This window comes from Emydura macquarii, unplaced genomic scaffold (assembly GCF_026122565.2).
Source record: "Emydura macquarii macquarii isolate MOO-44397 ecotype Brisbane River unplaced genomic scaffold, CSIRO-AGI_Emac_v2 contig_2636, whole genome shotgun sequence".
NCBI lineage: Eukaryota > Metazoa > Chordata > Testudines > Chelidae > Emydura > Emydura macquarii.
The window spans coordinates 1673043-1692060 of NW_027132773.1; the positions used below are offsets into that span (position 1 = coordinate 1673043).

Here is a 19018-nt window from a genome sequence, read left to right on the forward strand (position 1 = left end):
ATGATCGTTAGCTATTCCAGATATCCTTAATTTGTATAGCTTGTTTTCAAAAAATTATTTTACTGTTGTGAGGATGGGCAAAATTGTCATTTAAAAAAATGTACAAATGATCTCACAGGCTCTGTCCAATAATCTGCTAACAAAAGGCCTTTCTTAAAGATGTGGAAGAATGCTAAGTATGTTAAGAATGTGGAAAAAGGAAGTGTTTCTAGTAACAATGACTTAAATGAGGTTTGGGGCAAATGCAGATAGGTTTTTTTTTTTTTTTTTGCCAGCTGGGTTTTGGAAGTGATGTAATATGAGGGGATGGACAAGCACAGACCAGAACTTCCTATAAATGGGGAAGTGTTTTTTGTCAATAAGGAAAGAGATCTGGGACTTAAAAGACAGACTATAGGGCTCTGTGACACTTTACTTGTACTCTGAGCTGTCAAACTGAGAGAACAGAGGACTCTTTCTGCAATGCTATAATCAGTGCTTAATTTGTGCCTTGGCACCTCTAGGCTTGGCAGTACACACCATGCCACTTCTGGCTCCCGGCCAATAGCTGCCGTTCTCCAGCCGCCCAACTCTGAAGGCAGTGCTGCAGTCAGCAGCAGCGCAGAAGTAAGGGTGGCATAGTACAGCGTCGCCATCCTTACTACTGCACTGCTGCTGGGTGCAGCGCTGCCTTCAGAGCTGGGCACCCGGCCAGCAGCCACCGTTCCCTGGCCACCCAGCCAATGCTTAATTTGTCCCGCGGCTGAGCCCCGGCACCTCTTTCATTACAAATTAAGTATGGCTATAACATATCAGTATTTGTCTGGTCCTGACTAGCAGGGCTTTCTTTAGCATCCATCAAGATGAGTAGCCATTTTACTCCTTTTATTTCACAATTTCTTCTCACTATTTCTGGAGTTGCTAATAAAGTCTGTTTCTATTTGTTTATCTTGGGTCACCCCTAACTCTGTGGAAGCTTGTCCTGTAGTCTGTCACAGTTTATTAACTAAATACAGTGCAAATAATCTATAACAAAAGTCTCCAAACGTAGTTCATATCAAACCCAGTGAACATAGTCCTTGTTCTCACCAGGCCCCAGTGTCTTCTGTCACAGCTAAGCTCCTTATCTGTCCTCTTCCATCTCTCTGCCAGGACAGCCACCCTAGCTCTTCTTTCTGGGGAACAACCCATGGCCTCTCTGCTGTGAATAGCCTTGTCAGGGGAGCATCTCTCATTCCCCTGGGCCCTCTGACCTTTCCTCCAGGTTCAGTTCTCCAGTACCGAGATGTCGGCAGGTAAGCCCCTCTGCTGCTCTCCCTTCCTTCAGCCTTCTCTGGCCCGTGGCTCCAGTTAGCCAGCCAGCAAATTCGTCTTGCTGCTCTCCTGCCGTCAGCTTTCTCCCAGGAACCACCTTCTATCTCTAGCAGTTCTCATCTCCCACCCTTCTCCTGACTGAGACTCTGGGTCTCTTTCTCAGCAGACCTCTGATAGCCCCCAGCCCCTCTCTTCATTGGCTCATCTGGGAACACCTGGACTGGAACAGGAGAGCTGAGCCCAGTTTCATTTAATGGGGCCATCTACCCTGTTATAAGAAATGTAACTGCTGCCCGAGTAAAAGGTCAAGGGCCATGGGAAGTTGTTATCTCTCTCCAAATAGTGTGAGTACTGAGAGAACTGAATGACCTGAAAGGTGTGAGACCTAGTCCACTCACATTATGCTACTAAACATTGTTCATGTAAAATAAGAAGGATAGAAGGGTTAGAAACCACACAGAAATATTGTATTTAATCCCATATTTTACATTAATAAAATACCAATGTAAACTGCTGCCACTTACATTGTTATAAGTGATGGATTGCCCACAAATGCTTGCTCAGGTATTGATTTGATGTTATTACTATGAAATCCTCTGGAAAGGAAACAATATTTCATACAATAAAAAGTGTGAATGTAAGACTTGATTTGTTAAAAAACACTTATTATTTTTGGTCTGTTTTCCACAGTAACAGAACTAATACAATTCAGCAAAAACCTCTGTAGCTGCAAGCAATGGTGTCTTCAGCTTTCCAGTTAATGTGGGCACCACAATTAGTTGGATTAAGACTGAAAATGGAAAGCATTTTTTTCCAATACTGGTCTCACACCATCCCTGTTTCTGAGATGATTTAGATTTATGTGAATTTATAATGTATATGGATTTACATGTTGTGTCATGACATACCATGAACCAAACCTCCAACACTCCTTTTTTTATTGACGTATTTTAGGTATTAGAAGAACAAGCTGTACAATGTACTTACTGCCTTCTAGGAAGGAGACAAATTATTTGTCTCGTAATTAATTACTACATTGTACTCATATGAGTGATTTGCCATTGTTAAAAACAAAAGAAACTAAGGTTTCAAAATGAACGATGATGATTTGTGTGGGAAACTTTCATTAGTTCAGTCATGAACTATGAAAAAGGCATCTCAAATTAAATGTAAGCATTTAGAAAGCCTTGACTTGTTCACGGATGTAAACACCATTACTTGTACCAATACCAGATTATCAATTTCACTGTCTTGCTATTGTAACTGGGCTAGAAAATCAAGGGTCTATATTTATTCACCTTTCTATATACCATGTGCAATCAAAAAATATGTGCCTATACACAGTTGCGTTCTAAAAAATTAAGAGACTATTTAATTCAAAACCAATATATAGATTGGCTGAGTGGCCTAAACTCTATCAAGCAGGATTCCCCAGGTCAGTTCTTTGCTTCCTGAATGGCAGAAGTAGCTAAGGAAATGGCATGACCAGCTTCCAGGGAAAATACTAGCTCCTCATCAATATATAGGTATACTTGTGACATTATCTTAACTCGCAGGGAGAACTACAAGGTGGCCTTGAAGTCCCAGTCCTGCAAACACTTCTGTGCGTGATTAACTTTACTCATGTGAGCAGTCCCTTTGAAGTCAATGGGGCTACTCATGTGCTCAAAATTAATCATGTGCATAAGTGGTTGCAGAATTGGGGCCTAAATGTTTGATCTGGTTAGGTGCTAAGCACCTTCTATGAGGTACTGAGTACCCTCTGCTCCCATTTAAATCAATGGGAGCTGAGGGTACTCAGTAACTTGTCGGAGATGCCCAGTCCTATACATTGCTGAGTACGAGCTCTAAGACCCTGCGAGGTGGGAGGGTCCTAGAGCCTGGGCTCCAGCCTGTGCCCGAATGTCTACACTGCAGTTAGATAGCCCCTTTGCCCAAGCCCTGCGAGCCTGAGTCATCCAATAGGGGCTAGCTGCAGGTTTTTAATTGCAAGAGACATATCCTCAATGGCCCAGTGAATCTGTGATCATCTATATTTAAAAAAAATTCCTACCTGTGCTTCCACTACACCATAGATTATTCAAACAGAAAGAGTTTTAAAAAAATTAATTTACTGGTAACTTTCTAGCTATTTGCTTATTTTGTAATTCAACTGGTTTGTACAATTAATCTACACTGGTCAATTTCGCCTTTGATTTTAATCTGTTTTACAAACCATGTCTAGGCTTCCAGCACTGTACAACACTGCAGAAGAATGTTTACACTGAAAAGAAACTGCTTAAAATAAGGGTAAAAATGACAACACCCCCCCCCCCCCACACACACATCCACCCCATAATGCTTATGGGTGAACAGGAACTCCTGCTTCTTTTTCCTAGCCTGGGTTATTGCGCCTTTTCCAACAAGTCTCACATTTGGAGCTGAAACAAAATGGATAGTGTCCCTTTATTATTCTGATATACTGCATTCCAAGGATAAACTTCCGGTAAACAATACTTTTTCAAAAATGCTTTTTGGTACAAGAGAGCATTTGTAACAGGTAAAAGTTATCAGAGTTAAATGTTCTAAAAGAAAGGCTGAAAATTTCCTTTTATATAGGTTGGTATGTTTGCTAACTTTTCCAGGATATAGAATGTTTTAAAGAGCACTGATAAAATCATCAGCATTTTCTAGCACAATAAATAAATAAATCAAAACACTGTCCAAAGCATCCTTTCTATAAGGTAGAGTTCAATACTTACAGTTCTTTTAAGTTTGTGAGTGTCCTGATAGCAGTAGGGAACTCATTCAGACTGTTGTAATTTAAATCTCTGCATAAAAATAGATCACATTGTTTAGATTATACACTGTTTAAGGGATAACGTAGAGTTTGTTGGGATTTGTAAGGAAGTGTCCATCTTCCATGCATTAAATAAATAAATAGGTCCAAAGGCCAGTGAATCCTCAACACACGATGTTTTCTAATAAACTCCATCTAATTCAGATAATCATTTTTATTTTTGACCACTGTGCTACTTTTAATTATGGGTTATCAATTTGGAAATGAGAAAATATGGACATTTACAAATGCTAATAAGGAATCTGCTGTTTTCTGACCTCCCTTCCTCACCATTCAATTGTAAGCACTAAAGGAAAATCTAGCCTTAACTATAAAACAATTTTACAACTTTTAAATAGAAATATTCTGGGAATTTTTCATCTTAAAACTAATTTGTGAAATAAATGAATGTACTTTGTACAGTGAATTGAATTTTACATGGTTTATATGTCACATGACTGAAGTTCAGTTTGCCTCTTTTCCAACACCCATGTCTATTATGCCTTAATTTTCTTATCTGACCTGTTTCTTGGCACAGTATGCGAGAACAAGAAAGATAAATATTCATGAATAGCAAAGGAGAAATAATCAATGGGAAAAATAGTTACTGGGTGAAATCCTGGCCCCGATGAAGTCAATGGCAAAACTTCAATGAGACCAGGATTTCACTTATTCTGAGGTTTTAAGGTTGCTGTAACGTTGACAATATCAATACAGAGTAAACGAGAAAGTACGACAACTCCTCACCACACACAAGCTGCAAAAATGATATTTTATCTAGGTTTAGCAACCTGGGATTCCATTTTAGGAACTGCTAACACTGACTATTAGTGAGACATTTCCACATTCCAGCAAATTCACTAGCCACTTGCTTATTCCTGGCCTTGGTGAGCCATGCACATCCTCTGAGAGAAGAATTTGGCCCTAAGTGTGCAGTTGAAACTAAAATTACGAAAGGTCTGTTTTGGCAAACTATGCAGCTCCCTGGAGCACTGTAGGAGCTCTGCTTTGTAGATAATACATTTTTAACAATTTAAATACAAGATAATTTGATTAAATTAAATAGAAACCATGATTCACATTGGACCTGAACAAAATATCATCATCCTTAATAACGCAGGCAGGAAACTGCTGTCTGTAGTCAACAGGGCTTTTCTTCCTGTTTGTAAATCCCTTCAGGCCCTGTGCTTTGATTACACAGATAATGAGCATTTGTAATTTGGTTTGGCCCTCTAGTTGAGCTGTACCTGCCCAGACTGGGAAGAGAAGGATAACCCAGTGACACCCAATGCAGCTCAGGTGATTGGCTATCTTGATGCTAGATTCCAAAACAGCCTCCCCACTGATGGTTGTGCCAACCAGTGCAATAATAAACATGACTGCAGGAGGTACTATATTCTACAGGTTCTCCTACCCTCCTTTCCAGGGTCCAAACTGTCATCTACATCTTCTTCCCTTTCACACCAGCTGGCCAGGGCTAGGTGGATAACTAAAACCACTGTTCTTTTTCCCCATTTCAGGACAGGTGCCTACTGTTGCATATGAGTCTCATTAAAGAACTACCACATTTTTCTTCTTCTGTTCTGGTATTTTATTGAGGTACTTTCTCTCCATTCACAATGGATAAAAGTCAAAGCGATAACATTGCAGGGTGCTCCTAACAATAAAGGACTCACATTCTAGCAGAGGGGATTAATTTATGTAATCAGAATTAAAATCCCTGATCCTAGTGCAACTGGAAAATGAGCACTGTATGCTTTTATGGATTAGGAAGCAAACCAACCATTAGGTTCTGATGAGGGTTTATGTTTGTATGACATTTGGATTACTCACTCTCTGCTGTTTACTCACTCTTTGTGGCACAATAAAGTCTAGTCTCCTGTGGGCTGGAACACTTTGGTCCAATTTCAGTTGCTGCGTTTAGTGTGAGGGTGCTGGGTGGTGGCCTGTGATATACAGGAGGTCAGCCGATCTATTGACCCCTTGTGGCCTGAAACTCTATAACTTGTGCATCAGCACCAAAGCCTCTGGGCCTCTTGAAGTGCCCTGGTTGGGTGAAGCTGGTTATGATCTGCAGAGAGGATTCACTTGGTTGTGGTATAGGAGAGGGAAGGGGATATGCAAGGATTATTGTCCCTTAGATATTGGTGGATAGGGCTCCACTACTAAATACAGGTGATGATATCTTTATTTGTCTATGTCTGGGGGACATTACTTTCCTTTAAACTTCAGAGTTGTTTTCCTGTTTAGCCTTCATTTCCCAGAATTTTTTTTCTTATGCTATTCAGGGAAGCCTTAGTTTTATTGTGTTCACCTCCTGCCCTTTCCTGAACTATCATGAGAGCTGAGGTGATTTTATCCCTCTGCCACAGAAACTTTTCAAGTGAGTCCTTTAAAGACTAATAATTGGAGCAATTTTTTTAAAAAACAAGAACATATTTGTAATTGATGCTACCTGGAGCTTTTCCTTTGTTCAAGAGGTCAAAGGATCTGACTGCTACTGCAACCATGCCATGTGGCAAGGTGCATTCTGCAAACTTGAAAGCTATTTGGTTACAGTGAACTTTTCCTTAACCTCTATAATAATTAGCTGTGCTGATTGAAGATAAACAAACAAATAGCACTATCCAAGGCAAGAATAACTGTCCCTGAATAATCACTTATCGTTTTGTGCCTGGTACAGTTTTAAAATGTCATTAAATTATTTATTAATCTATGCTGCCTACTAAAAAAGCTGTGTAGTTTTATAGTAAAGAAATAGGGTTTGTTTTACACAGTCATTGTAAACAATCATCCAGAACCTGTAGCAATTAAGCAAGCCAAAAAGCATGTTTGGCTTTTAGGGTATTTTTATTCTTTCAGAATATTAATGAAAACACTGAAGAAAAAAAGGGAAACAAATAAGAGGTCAACTCACAAAGTCTCTAGGCTGTGGAGCCCATCAAAGCATTTCTTTCCCAGGGAGTAGATTCTATTGTTATGGAGATGTCTGCAAGGGAACATTAAGAGCACAGTCAGGAAAGCACACTGCACACAGTGAAGTTAAGCAAAACATTTTGATGGTTAAATCAAAAGAAACTTATTTTTAGGCATGCCCTGATTATATGCAAGTCATGCTTTTTGCAAGAGCATGTATAGGAGGGCATTTCCCCCACCTCTACCCCCCTCTCCCATCCATCCACCCAGGCTTTGATTTGGTTCCACAGAAGGGTTTTGTTTTTAAACTACAGGGATTGTGATTCCTTTTGTTTAATGTATTTGTTTTCTTTCTCCATATTTGTTTTAAAATGCCTATCCTGATATTAAAGTGCCTATCCTGAAGTTCTAAATTTAGACACATGGGGAGTTCATAGTAAGTGTTATGAAACTTTAGAAATAGGGTCTCTGATGATTTAAATATATATATATATATTTAAATTAGATACAGCATCTTAAAAAGTGTTGTGTGGGGTTTTTTTGGGGGGGGGAGGGGAGTGGGCAGGATGGGAAGCAGGGAAGTGACAAAATGTACATGAAACCTGAGGAGTAATAGGAAATAGATAAATCCACAAAAATCAGAATTTCAGTGTGTTAGCAATATAATTGATCTCATTGATGCTATAACTTGACTTATAACCCTCCCTGTTAAACTAGAATAATCAACAATTAACTTCCAGTGGTATGTTATGTAATTTGTAGGATTTTCAGTTTTATGTTTTTTGGTGGTGATTGGCTTGAAGCAAACTCTCAGATCTGACAGTTTGGGACACTCAAAATTTTTCTTAGAATCTTGCCGCTTATGCCTATTTCTAAATTTTTAGATATTAATAGAAAAATTGCTCTGTGTAGCTTATTAACATGAATGGATTGTAACGTGGTGTCCTTTCAATGCATTTTTTAAAAGATAATGCTATTCCAGCTGACTTCTCTCTCCTATTTTACCTTCCTCACTCCACCTGCATAATATGAGAGAAACTGTGGGAGTTACACGTACTAGAAGAGAAGGTTTGTGACTGTGAGAGTCAGATACTATTTTGATCCATGTCTTTGCTTTACACAAAAGTATTTTAATGATCACAAGGTCTCAATGAATTTTTCAGAACCTACAAAAACTGTATGCAGCTATTTATGAACTAACTCTAAAAGACAGAGATTCTGGGAGGGTGGGGGGAGGGCGGGTTATTTTTTTTTCTTCCTAGGAAGAAACCTCAAGCATTTTGATCCCAAATACTATATAGACTTTTTTGGCTTTAGGCAGTATGAAGAATTTGCCCCAAAACTCCAATTAGTTTTGCATCTTTAATGACCACATGTCCAATTCTGCTCCCATTGAAGCCAGTGTCACCACTGACTTAAGATTTGCAGAACTGGAGAGAGGGTAGCAAAACACATGGCCAGAATCACACAAAGTGATTTGGAGAGACTGGAGTAATGGGTGCTGCAGATAAAGAGGGGTGATTAAATATGAATAACTCAAGTCTTACACCCCGAAACAGGAGACAAACAGCAGGTGCAAAATGAGGGGATCTCGCCAAGTAACAGCACCTATTGCATCAAATGAAGTTCATTTTCATCAGCTGTGCTAACATTACTGTAGTTTCAGCAGGGAAGTGGGGAAATGAGATTGGAAGGGGAGCTGGGGCATGAGAGGATCTCTGCCTTGGGAGGTAGTTGACAACATGCTGAAAAATAATTGAGGGGTCCGAAAGCTCAGCCAAATGACAAGTACCCATTCTTTTACTCTCTAAAAATGTTAAAATCCCATACTGAAACTCAGCCCATACCCACACAGGCAGAGAGCAAAGATTGGTCACAAGATGGTAGATGAAGTCCCTTCGGCTTACCCCGTATGGCTTGTACAACTGTATCACTCACATTCTGCATTTGCTAGAGGTGATGGATCAGCTTTTTTGGTAGCCTATAATAAAGTGCACTGAAGTAATCCAATCATAGTGTCTTTAAGGCCTGCATCATGGCTGTCAGATCAGCATGTTAGAGTATGTTAAAATACATTTAACATCTTACCGGGAATGGTTTCACGCTGCCTACAAACCATGTATGTCTTTAATAATGACCATGGTTCAGGAGATCCCTGAAATAATTCCTGCATAAATTTTCTAATAATAGAGCAGAAGTTTTTCTATTTGGGATGTTCCCAGAAGATCTGAAGATGATTCCTGAGACACTTGAATTCCTTCCAGGACTTCCTGTGAATTTTGCATCTGTTTTGTTTAGTAATACTTGTAGGTGAACATATCTACTCTTAACGCCGTACACACTGTCTGTGAAGGGAACTTTCACAGCTCCTATTTGTCTATCCTTCTAGTCCCCTAGGAAATTTTAGTTCATTTCCTTTTCCCACACTAGCCTCATGTTATCAGTAGTGACCTATAGCATTAAGGAAAATTGTGTACACATTTAAGCAGCCTCCCAGTAATATGATTTTACAAATAATATGTAAGATACAAAAGTCCAGTTTTTCCAACGTACCTCTTCATTGACATGTTGAAGAGAAGTTTGTTTGCCATTAATTCTCTACAGCATTATAAATATAAACTTATATTTGCAAGCTAAATCTTTACATACTTTATGTGGAGTGAAAGGTTGCATGCGTAGTAAGGTTGCAAAGGTTATATCTTCAAACACAGTGCAAGAATAAAGGGCAAACTTCAGGTTTATAACCCAAAATATCAATTTAATGCTAAAATTATAACATAGAACAGTAACCAACCTCAGGATTTACAAATCATTTCACATTTTTGGGCAGTCTAGTTATTAAAGTATCTCTTACAAAGCTTAATTTAGACATTACATCTTGAAATAATTTACTACAAAGAGCCAAGGTCTTACAAAGGTGATTTAAAATAAAATTTAAAAAACTTACAGTACTACCAAACTGGAGAGATTTCCAAAAGCGTAGTCTGGCATGTGATGTATTTTGTTCAATGCCAGTGTCATTGCCTGAAGTGCTGGTAAACTTCTGAAAGCTTGCACTGGAATTTCTGTCAAAGAGTTGTCATCCAGCCACAGGTGTCTAAGAGAGGTCAAGCCACTGAAGCAGTCGGGTGGCACGTAGTTGATGTGGTTGGCATCCAGGCGTCTAAAACCCCAGAAATTTAGAATACTGACTCCTGAGAAAAATGCAGTGAATTGACACAATAGACCTAAAAGTATATTGCCAAGTACACTGTACTCCAAAGGGGCGGGTGGGGAGAAGGGTCATCACATCCTCTGTTGGTACTCTGGAGATACCCACATTTCTTTCTACTTTACGTTCTAGTCCTTGAGGTCCTTTAGTCCCACTCCATAATCTGCATTCTTCTAGTCAACAATATCTAAACCAAACTCACTTTTGAGCCATCAGTGTGACTCTTATGGACTGAAGGGGTCGCTTTTGAATGGCCCAGGGCACTTCTCCATGGGCTGAGCAATGAGTTTATTTCCCCTTCTGAGCTCTCAGTCACTTTAAGGGATTAAAAACTGGGCAAGAAATTCATTCAGAGACTCTTTCATTATTTTTATGTCTTTGGGTCCTGGGATTACTTCTGTGTAACCGAAAGAGAGTTTGGCTCTCTCTAGTTTTCAGCACCATCTTAGAAATCTAAAAGGAAAATTTATTTCTGACTAATTGTATTTATTGCATTTTGTGAAATATTTGTTCTTCCTGTGTTTCTAATGAAGGCTGAAGTTAACATGTCATTTGTGGGGCAGAGACAACTTTCCTTTATTTTGCACCAGCATTATCAATGAGCTGCTTCGTCTGTAGGAAAAGCTAATGCAGAACCAACAGAGGTAGAAAAACCGCACAATAGACTGTTTTACTCTGGATTCTAAGGGCCTCATAGTGATCTCACACTGGTGTAAATCAGGAATAAACAATGCAGTTTCAAGGGTGCAAACAGGTTTGAGATAAGAATCCAGCCTTATATAATCAATGGTTTAAAATTATTTTTGTGTTCCTGGTAGAGAACAATTAAAAGAACACATCAATTTTCTGAAATGTCAGGAAACATATATGTGATCAATATGCTTATCATAACTCTTCTGTGCTTCTACTTGCTTCTAATCCGCTTTAGTGGCTTTGCACACTTGTTTGCACTACAAAAGTAATTATTTAGCACTTTTGTTTAGGCTGCCAGTTTACAAGTAATAGTAAAAGGAATCAGTAGTGAATTTTCAAATGCATGGTTGAAAACATTACAGAACAAACAGACGCACTCAGAGCGTTAAAAGATAATCCTTCACAACCCAAACTGGGTCCATTTGAGAGAAAGGGAATGAATACTCTTTGTGGCAGGCATACTAATCTCTTTATTTAAAGCTGCTTCCTCATTTACAGTCATGTAAAATGTCAGGTCCATTCTGCCTCCCGCTCCACGCTGTTTCTACCTACTGCATGAGAAACAATAATGAATTCTAAGGCTCCGTGCCAGACTGGCAAATAACTGAGACAAGGTCAGTTGGAACAAATTTATAAAGTTCAGTGTCAAAGCCCTGGCACAATTAAATTTTCACTATAATAACTGACATGGCATGCAGCAGAGACAGCGCTTCCAAAATAACTCAAGGGTCTGTCAACAATGGGTGAGGCTGGAAATGTTTAGACATACCCATACTGTACCTCTCCCAGACCCCAGGCAACAACATAAAGTTGCCTGTGTTTTCAAAGGTATAATTTGAGTGAATAGATGACGTTTCTTCATATTTGATTAGAAGTAAATTTCTTGTCTGTGTGATGTCTGTATGTAAACTAAGGAGTTATAGTTGCACTAGTTTGACAGTTACACTGATTAAAGAATGGAGGCTTTATTCAATTTAAATGTTATTGTATTGCAATTAACATCTTGTCTCATGTGGGATCTCTGTCTGCAGCCCCTATTCATGTGTTGACTCCAAAGGATCTACTCACACAAGGGTTGCAGGATAGGGCAAGTTGTTTTAGGTACAGAAGTTGTTAGGTATAGTCAGTTGTTTTAGATATAGAAACTATGGGTGAAATCCTGGCTGCACTGAAGTTAATGGCATTATTTTAATCATTTCAGTGAGATCAGGATTTCATCCGACAAGCATTTTACAGCAAATTTAAAAATTGAGTTAGTCAAAAGCATAAATTTCCAAATGTAAATGTTTTTGTCCCCTGTATGTGTATGTGTGTGTGTGTAGTCATATTAAATTGTGATTCAAAGCTAGCTGAATTATTGTTTCAATAGAATCTTATGGCGAACAAGAAGCTACTATGGCTTGTACTACAGAGTATGTATTGTAGTTGCAGGGCTTACAAGTGCTCTTAAAATGTATGATCGCAAATGTTTCTTTATCTAATCTTTTATTTTAAAAAAATTCCTGAGTACCATTTTCCTACTTGCAGATAATAAAACATTTCATTAGTGGCTATGTTTCCTGTCATAATATAAATAATCTATATTGATGTATAAAACATTGAACAAAATCATAGTTTTCAGCCAATTTTTTTACTTCTGTTGATCAAAGTTTTGGCACTTTCAAAACTAAACCCATTAACTCATAAACATGACCTTCCAAATAATTTAAAATATATAGTTAACATGTGTGCAGTTTAAAAGTTCTATTATATTCCAAAGAAAGTCAATTTAGGGATACAAAAATATTTGATCTCCTCTGATAGGCAGCCTATCAAATGACGTCCAGCATGATAGCTATCATGAGCTCACTTAAAATGTCCAAACCTTTTAAAGTGAATGCTTAAACTATGCAGAATGTAGTCCATGGTAGTTGTTTGTAACATACAGTGTATGCTTGGACCATATGTTTTGCAGCTCATATACAGATACTTTTCATGCAGAATCCTGAAAATGGATAAAGTAAAAGGGCTGACTCACATATTTAGGAACAAAACACTAATTCCTTCCATAACTACTATTGGTATTCTGGACTACAGTCAGGATATACAGGATCTGGCTTAGGTATAGTTTGACTTCTATAGTTGGGGAGGCAACTGCAGTCAGGCCAATGGGACCGTGCGTGGGGGAGAGAGGGGAGAAATTCCGTGCCTGCCGAGGCTTGCCGTTTGGGAGGGGGCAATGTCCCTCATCCCTCCCCCAAACTACGCCCATGGATCTGGGACACAAGAGTATAGTGGCTGCCCTGCCACTATAATAAAGATTGCATCAAAACTTCTGTTTAAAGGTTGATCTTTCTAAATCCTCTAAAATAAACACGCTTAGTTGAATTCCTTTGAAATTTGGTATGCCTCAGAAGAATGTAATGTAGAGTTAGTGATCCAAATTTGGTGTAATTTGAGGTAGAGGTTGCGGAGATACAAGCAAAAGTAACCCTTTAAAAAAAAGTTTCTAGGTAGTTTTTTTGTTTGTTTGTTTTTGTACAGAGCTAGAGATCAAACTATTGATGTGATGTGGGTCAGAATGGCTTCATTCTATCAAGTTTTACACAAGATAATGCATGGAACCCACTAATATTTGGGGGACCCAATCTGTGAATGGTATTTAAGAACGTGTTCACTTCTTCATTTGCATAGATCTAGAGTCTTGAAGGATGACTGGGCACATGCACCAATAAAGAAAAAAACCATGAGAGAGTTAAATCTGTGCTGCCACTTTAAGCTTTCTGGGTACTTTTAGGGGATATGCCAAAGCCATTGCCCCTCGTGAACATCCCACCGCTGACATTTCTAGTCTGAGATATGTCCACCAATGCATTAAAGAGTTAATAACTCAGGTTTCTTGCTACAAGTTGTATCTGTTATAATAGAACTTTTTATTATATTTTATGGGGAGGCTTCTATGAGAGCAAAATAATCAGCAGCTGGTCTAACCCAAATGTTTGTTATATTTGGTGATGAGGAACTGGAGTGCATTGTTTGTGTGGGAGAAATGGGGGGATGGGGAGAAGGGCTGTGTCTATGGAGGGGGCAGGAAATGAGGATGGGTGGTAGGCAAGCCTTTGGGTGGGTTGGTTACTTGGTTGAGAAATCTGTGTTTTATTAGCCTGTGGGGGAAGCAAGTGGCTACTTCCTGATCTCGAGGAAGATGAATGTGGTATTTCCAAAGACATACAGCATGAAGGTTTGGAATTGACAGTACACGTATCTTGACCACTGAAAGAAAAGAAATACGTGTAGAGCTGCCAGTGTGGGGATTCTGTGGGATTCTTGGTTGCAGACATTTGTGGGAGAGCAAGGAATACACAATGACATGGGGATTGCTCACCACAGCCTGATCGGAGTGGAGATAGGTGGCCTGGGTTGGCATTGTGGTTTGCCCACTCTGCAGCATCCAACCAGTGACTTAACAGGTTGTGATCTGCTGGACATTGTGTTGACTCACTTGGACGGAAATGATCTGGGCCTTAGTCCTAGGGTACAGCTCTTACAATGCCCGAGAATGGATTTGGACCACGCCAGAGATTTGTGTCTAGGAGCTGTAATAGTTTTCTCTGATTTGGCTAAGTGTCTGAAGAATTGCTACAGCGATAGTATGACAACTATTAATAAGTGTTAGAAGAACATTAATTGGGAAACTGGAAGGTTCATGGCTGACCAGATAATGTGGACTATGTGGCATGGATACATTACAGGCTCTGACACCTCACTCTTCTCAGCGGGACGTCTATTGGACAAGGGTCAGAGGATCTTTCTCTCAAAACTGCCGTGACTGGGGAACAGAAACCCCATCTGTGGTTTTTCTCCCTGGCTGTGCCACAAACTGCTTCTGCCCATTGTTCTGAAATATGACCTGGACTACCACTCCACTGCAACATCGTTGTCCTCCGCGCCAGGCACTGCACGTGAGTCGGACTATAGGAGAAGTGTAATGGGGTCTACACATCCCATACTGAGCACAGAGGGGGGAGGAGCGTCTCTCCTGTTAACAAGCAAGCTGCTTGAGCACAACTCCATGCAGCTGCTAGAGCTACCAATCATGGAGGCAGGCACCCCCGAAGCTAGGACTGCTATAAAGGAGAGAGTACAGAGAAAGAAAAGGAGGCAGAAAGGCCTGGGATAGTAAAGGGGTAGCAGCCCTGCACCAGGCTGCCCCCCAAAAAAACCAGCTAGGAGATTGCAAGCCCCAAAATTGCATGGTGACAACTTACTTAATTGGAGGGAAGAGTCCAGGAACGGACCTGACTGAGAGTAAACTAAGGAAGGTCAGTCAGGAGAAGCTGAGACCACAGTAAGAGATGGTGACAGGGGGCATGGAATGGCAACAGAAATGTTTGTATGCTAGGGAGTGAAGACATCAGGAAGATGCATTCCCTGCTTGTGGCGGGGAGACCTGGGTACAGTAGTGGGGAGAGAGCCAGGTTGGAGGAGGAAACACAGTGAATGGGTTATGGGCATTGCTGGAGGTCTCTGTCAAAGCAGGACTGGTGGGCTCAGCTGGGGTGGGGGGGGGGGGCAGCGGCTGGCTGTAAATGGTAGATTCTCTGTAACTTCAAGTCTTTAAATCATGATTTGAGGACTTCAATAACTCAGTCATAGGTTAGGGGTCTATTACAGGAGTGAATAGGTGAGGTTCTGTGGCCTGTGTTGTGCAGGGGGTCAGATGAGACGATCATAATGATCCCTTCTGACCTTAAAGTCTATGAGTCTCTATGAGCTGTCCGTGGCCAATGGGAATTAGTGTGGTAGATGGACCTATGCTGAATTGTGAAGGTTGCAGGGATTTAAGTAAAAGTGTCAAGGTCACCTGGACAGAGCCATTTTCAAACATGGCCACTTAAGCTAGATACTCCCTCTACTCCCCCTTGGGTAGATGTTAGGGCCATAGTATGTGCATAATTATGAGGCCTAATGCATCTCTGTTTATTTCACCCTTAATATCTCTCTGATAATACGAATTGAGATTTTGATGTCTTGTTGATGGATCCACATTTGAAAGTTGGACCCTGGATGTACAAGTGAGTGTGCCAATATATATACACTGAAAACTGTCTCATGTAACCACTAAAGGGAACAGCAAACTCGGTTGCTTAATGGAGCTGTTCTCTAAGGTGAAGCAGAACTACATTCAGTGTGCCTGGATCTATGATGCAGTGCAGATGGTTTGTACTGCCCTGCCAGCCTAATCTGGTCCTACAGCTGGCTGAACCAGCATCCCCCACTGTAGCAGGGATCTTCTGGAGGCATGTAGCCTAAGCCAGTCTTCCTCCCTTCTGCTAGTGTATCAAGGAAAGGGGGACTGGTTAGGATGGCCATGTGCTATGCCAGTCCCTGATTGATTTCAGCCCCTTGTGACTGTCTGCAGCCCAGTGTAAGATAGAGTAATCCTCAGGTTGCTCTAACATTGCACAGGTGGACCAACCCAGCCCAGACACATGGCAGAATGAGGGGAGTGCAAAAGTGATCTTTAAGGCAGCTTTGCACATACACAGACAACCTTCACCTGCACTCTGTGCAATTCAGCACAGGATCAGGCTCAATGTAAATGTAGACAACTCTTAAGACTGCACATTTCCTAGGAAGGATGATCATTGGTACAGGTTTCACTAATTATTAATTAGTGATAATGTGTCCTGGGTATGATGAGGAATAAAGGTTTAATCGTCATAAGATTGGGATCTCTCCTGAGTGGCAACAACCTGGGTAGAGTATTTTGCATGAACATTTTGCTTATGGGAAAATGTGGCTTCATCAGAATAAACATTTTTTTGATTAAATTTTTCATTTTTCCATTTGGAAGAATTAAAAAAACAAGTTAACATTTCTAAACAAAATTTCATTTATTTTTCATTTCAAAATGCCAATTCAAACATCTTTGGAATTTTTCCTTCTGTAAAATGTTTTAATCTTTTACTCCAGTTCAGAATGGAAACTAATTCTGTAATGTCAACAGTTTTTGGAGGATGAAAATTCCATTTCCCATCCAGCTCTAGCCACAAATGACTTATAGAGAAAATCCCAGATCATTTCCAACTAAGCCTTTCTGTAACACCATACCTCACAATCAGTTACCGTGTATATACCAAATAGCTTTTATTTGTCTTTTATCTATTTAAGAAATGCTTTAGGCAGCTTTTAAAAAATCTTATTGAAATCTTACTGGTACTATTTTCATATCCTGCCTCATGTACAATCAGCCTGACTTACAACAGTAAATTCAACTGTACAGATTTCAGGGAAAAAAAGTTTGTTCTGTTTGATGAAGGGACTATCTTTTTATCTTGGTCTTCCTCCCGCTGAAGACAATAGAAAAACTCCTGTTGAATTTTAGGGGAGGAGGAGTAAATGGTCCATATTATTAGAATGTGTTTCTTTAATTATTAGTGTCCTTTATGAATAGTGAGCTATGGCCAAGAAAGCATTGTCTGGTATGTCATTGATTTCTGGCTATTTCCATGCTGGTTGAGCAACAGTAAAGTTACTCATTAACAATGGTTCTAAACATGAGATTAAACAGAGCGTAACGTTTCATTAACGTTTCAGAACTTTGTATACAATGTTAAAATAGTCAAAATTTAAGAATGGCAAAGTTTCTTCATTATGAATGTACAATTTTCTTTCACATTCATATAAGGAGGTCTGCAATTTTTTTAGTTGTATGGTAAACTCATATATTATTTCTTGCATTAGCATTTGCAGAAATCAGTTTTTTCTTTTAAAATATCTATAGATATGTCCCTATCTGCTATGACAAATTCTTGTTGGTGGGAAGCAAAAGACCTTTACATTAACTTTGCCTCAAAATGTCATAAACAGTGATAGGGGAATAGTATTTGAGAGAGAAAGATCTATCAATCCTGAGAAATAAATGTAGTCAGAAGGGGCTGTGCTGAAAGCAGGTGGTTATATTTAATTGTAAGCATGAAACAAATGCATTTCCACATCTAAAAACCTCTGGTGCAATTGAACATATGTATTCATTCAAGCCTGTTGAATACTTTCTTGACATCAAGGCAGAGGGCAAGAATGGGGATGTCAGAGTTCTGAGCAGTATGCAAACAACTAGGAGCATCAGCTGATGATCTGTTCTAAAGAAACCTATTTGCTCAGGGTGAATAAGGTAAGGTAGACAGCACCCAAGTGACACTGGCAAATGCTATGGACAAATATATTAGTCCTGGAAAAACAGTGATAATGTTAGTTAGGATACTTGAGAATGGGTTTTCCTTTCTTTGCTATCACAAAAAATTAATGCCTGTCTCATTCTTGTGGTTAGTATTTCACGTTATTTCCCTTCACTTCATACTTCAGGTGAAAATTACAGTATGCTATAAAGCATGGTTCTGTAGAACTCAGAGGTGAATCCATTATGATTTGGACACTTCCCAAATGAAAGTGCTCTGATTATTTCCTTAAAATCCTCATGTAAACAGGAATGCTGTGTTTCACATAATCATTTGGCTCAAATCTAGGTAGTTGATGCCTTTAAAGAACTGTTGAACTAGTATGTCCTCATAGTTGACAATGGAGCTAGAGTCCCTTTAAAATTGAAAAGGATTTTAATATCCTGGGTTTCAAGGATTGTTCCATCTTTAGCTTTAATAAAAGAAATAATGTTTGCGTTTTCCCTTTGCTTCAAATGATGTTAACAGTTTTAAATTTTTCTCTCAAGATTTCTGTTGTTTCAGGTGAAATAAAGCCTATTCTTGTTTTTCAGTACATACAAACTCTTTTGTGCACTGCTGCGTCCATCTTATTTTCTACAATTTTGTAAATACTTTGTGGTGCCTGTAGAAGATTTTATTTATTTATTTATTTTTAAGGATAACATAGCATTTGGGAGAGGTGAACCTTAGCAAAGTATGTGAATATTTGTAACTTAAATTTCAAAACAATTAAGGCTGCTTCCAATAACAATGAGGCCAAAGTAAGAAAGCAAAACTATGACTCAGAGTTGAATTTAAACCTCGGTGAAATTACAGGAAAACCTTAATACTGGTTTGGGATATTCACAGGTTAGGCCCTGATCCTGCAAGCTGCTCTGTGGGCAC

At 39.4% G+C, this 19018-nt stretch overlaps 1 protein-coding gene across 1 annotated transcript in view; it reads right to left on the reverse strand.

The window, feature by feature from the left end:
- Positions 1 to 19018, reverse strand: part of LGR5 (leucine rich repeat containing G protein-coupled receptor 5) — a 109048-nt gene that overhangs the window by 24974 nt on the left and 65056 nt on the right. Inside the window, exons 5-8 of the mRNA XM_067564025.1 lie at positions 9975 to 10190; positions 7029 to 7100; positions 4035 to 4103; positions 1818 to 1889 (exon numbers count right to left, since the gene is read on the reverse strand). Of these exons, the coding sequence (XP_067420126.1) occupies positions 1818 to 1889; positions 4035 to 4103; positions 7029 to 7100; positions 9975 to 10190 (429 nt within the window). The remainder of the gene's footprint in view (positions 1 to 1817; positions 1890 to 4034; positions 4104 to 7028; positions 7101 to 9974; positions 10191 to 19018) is intronic.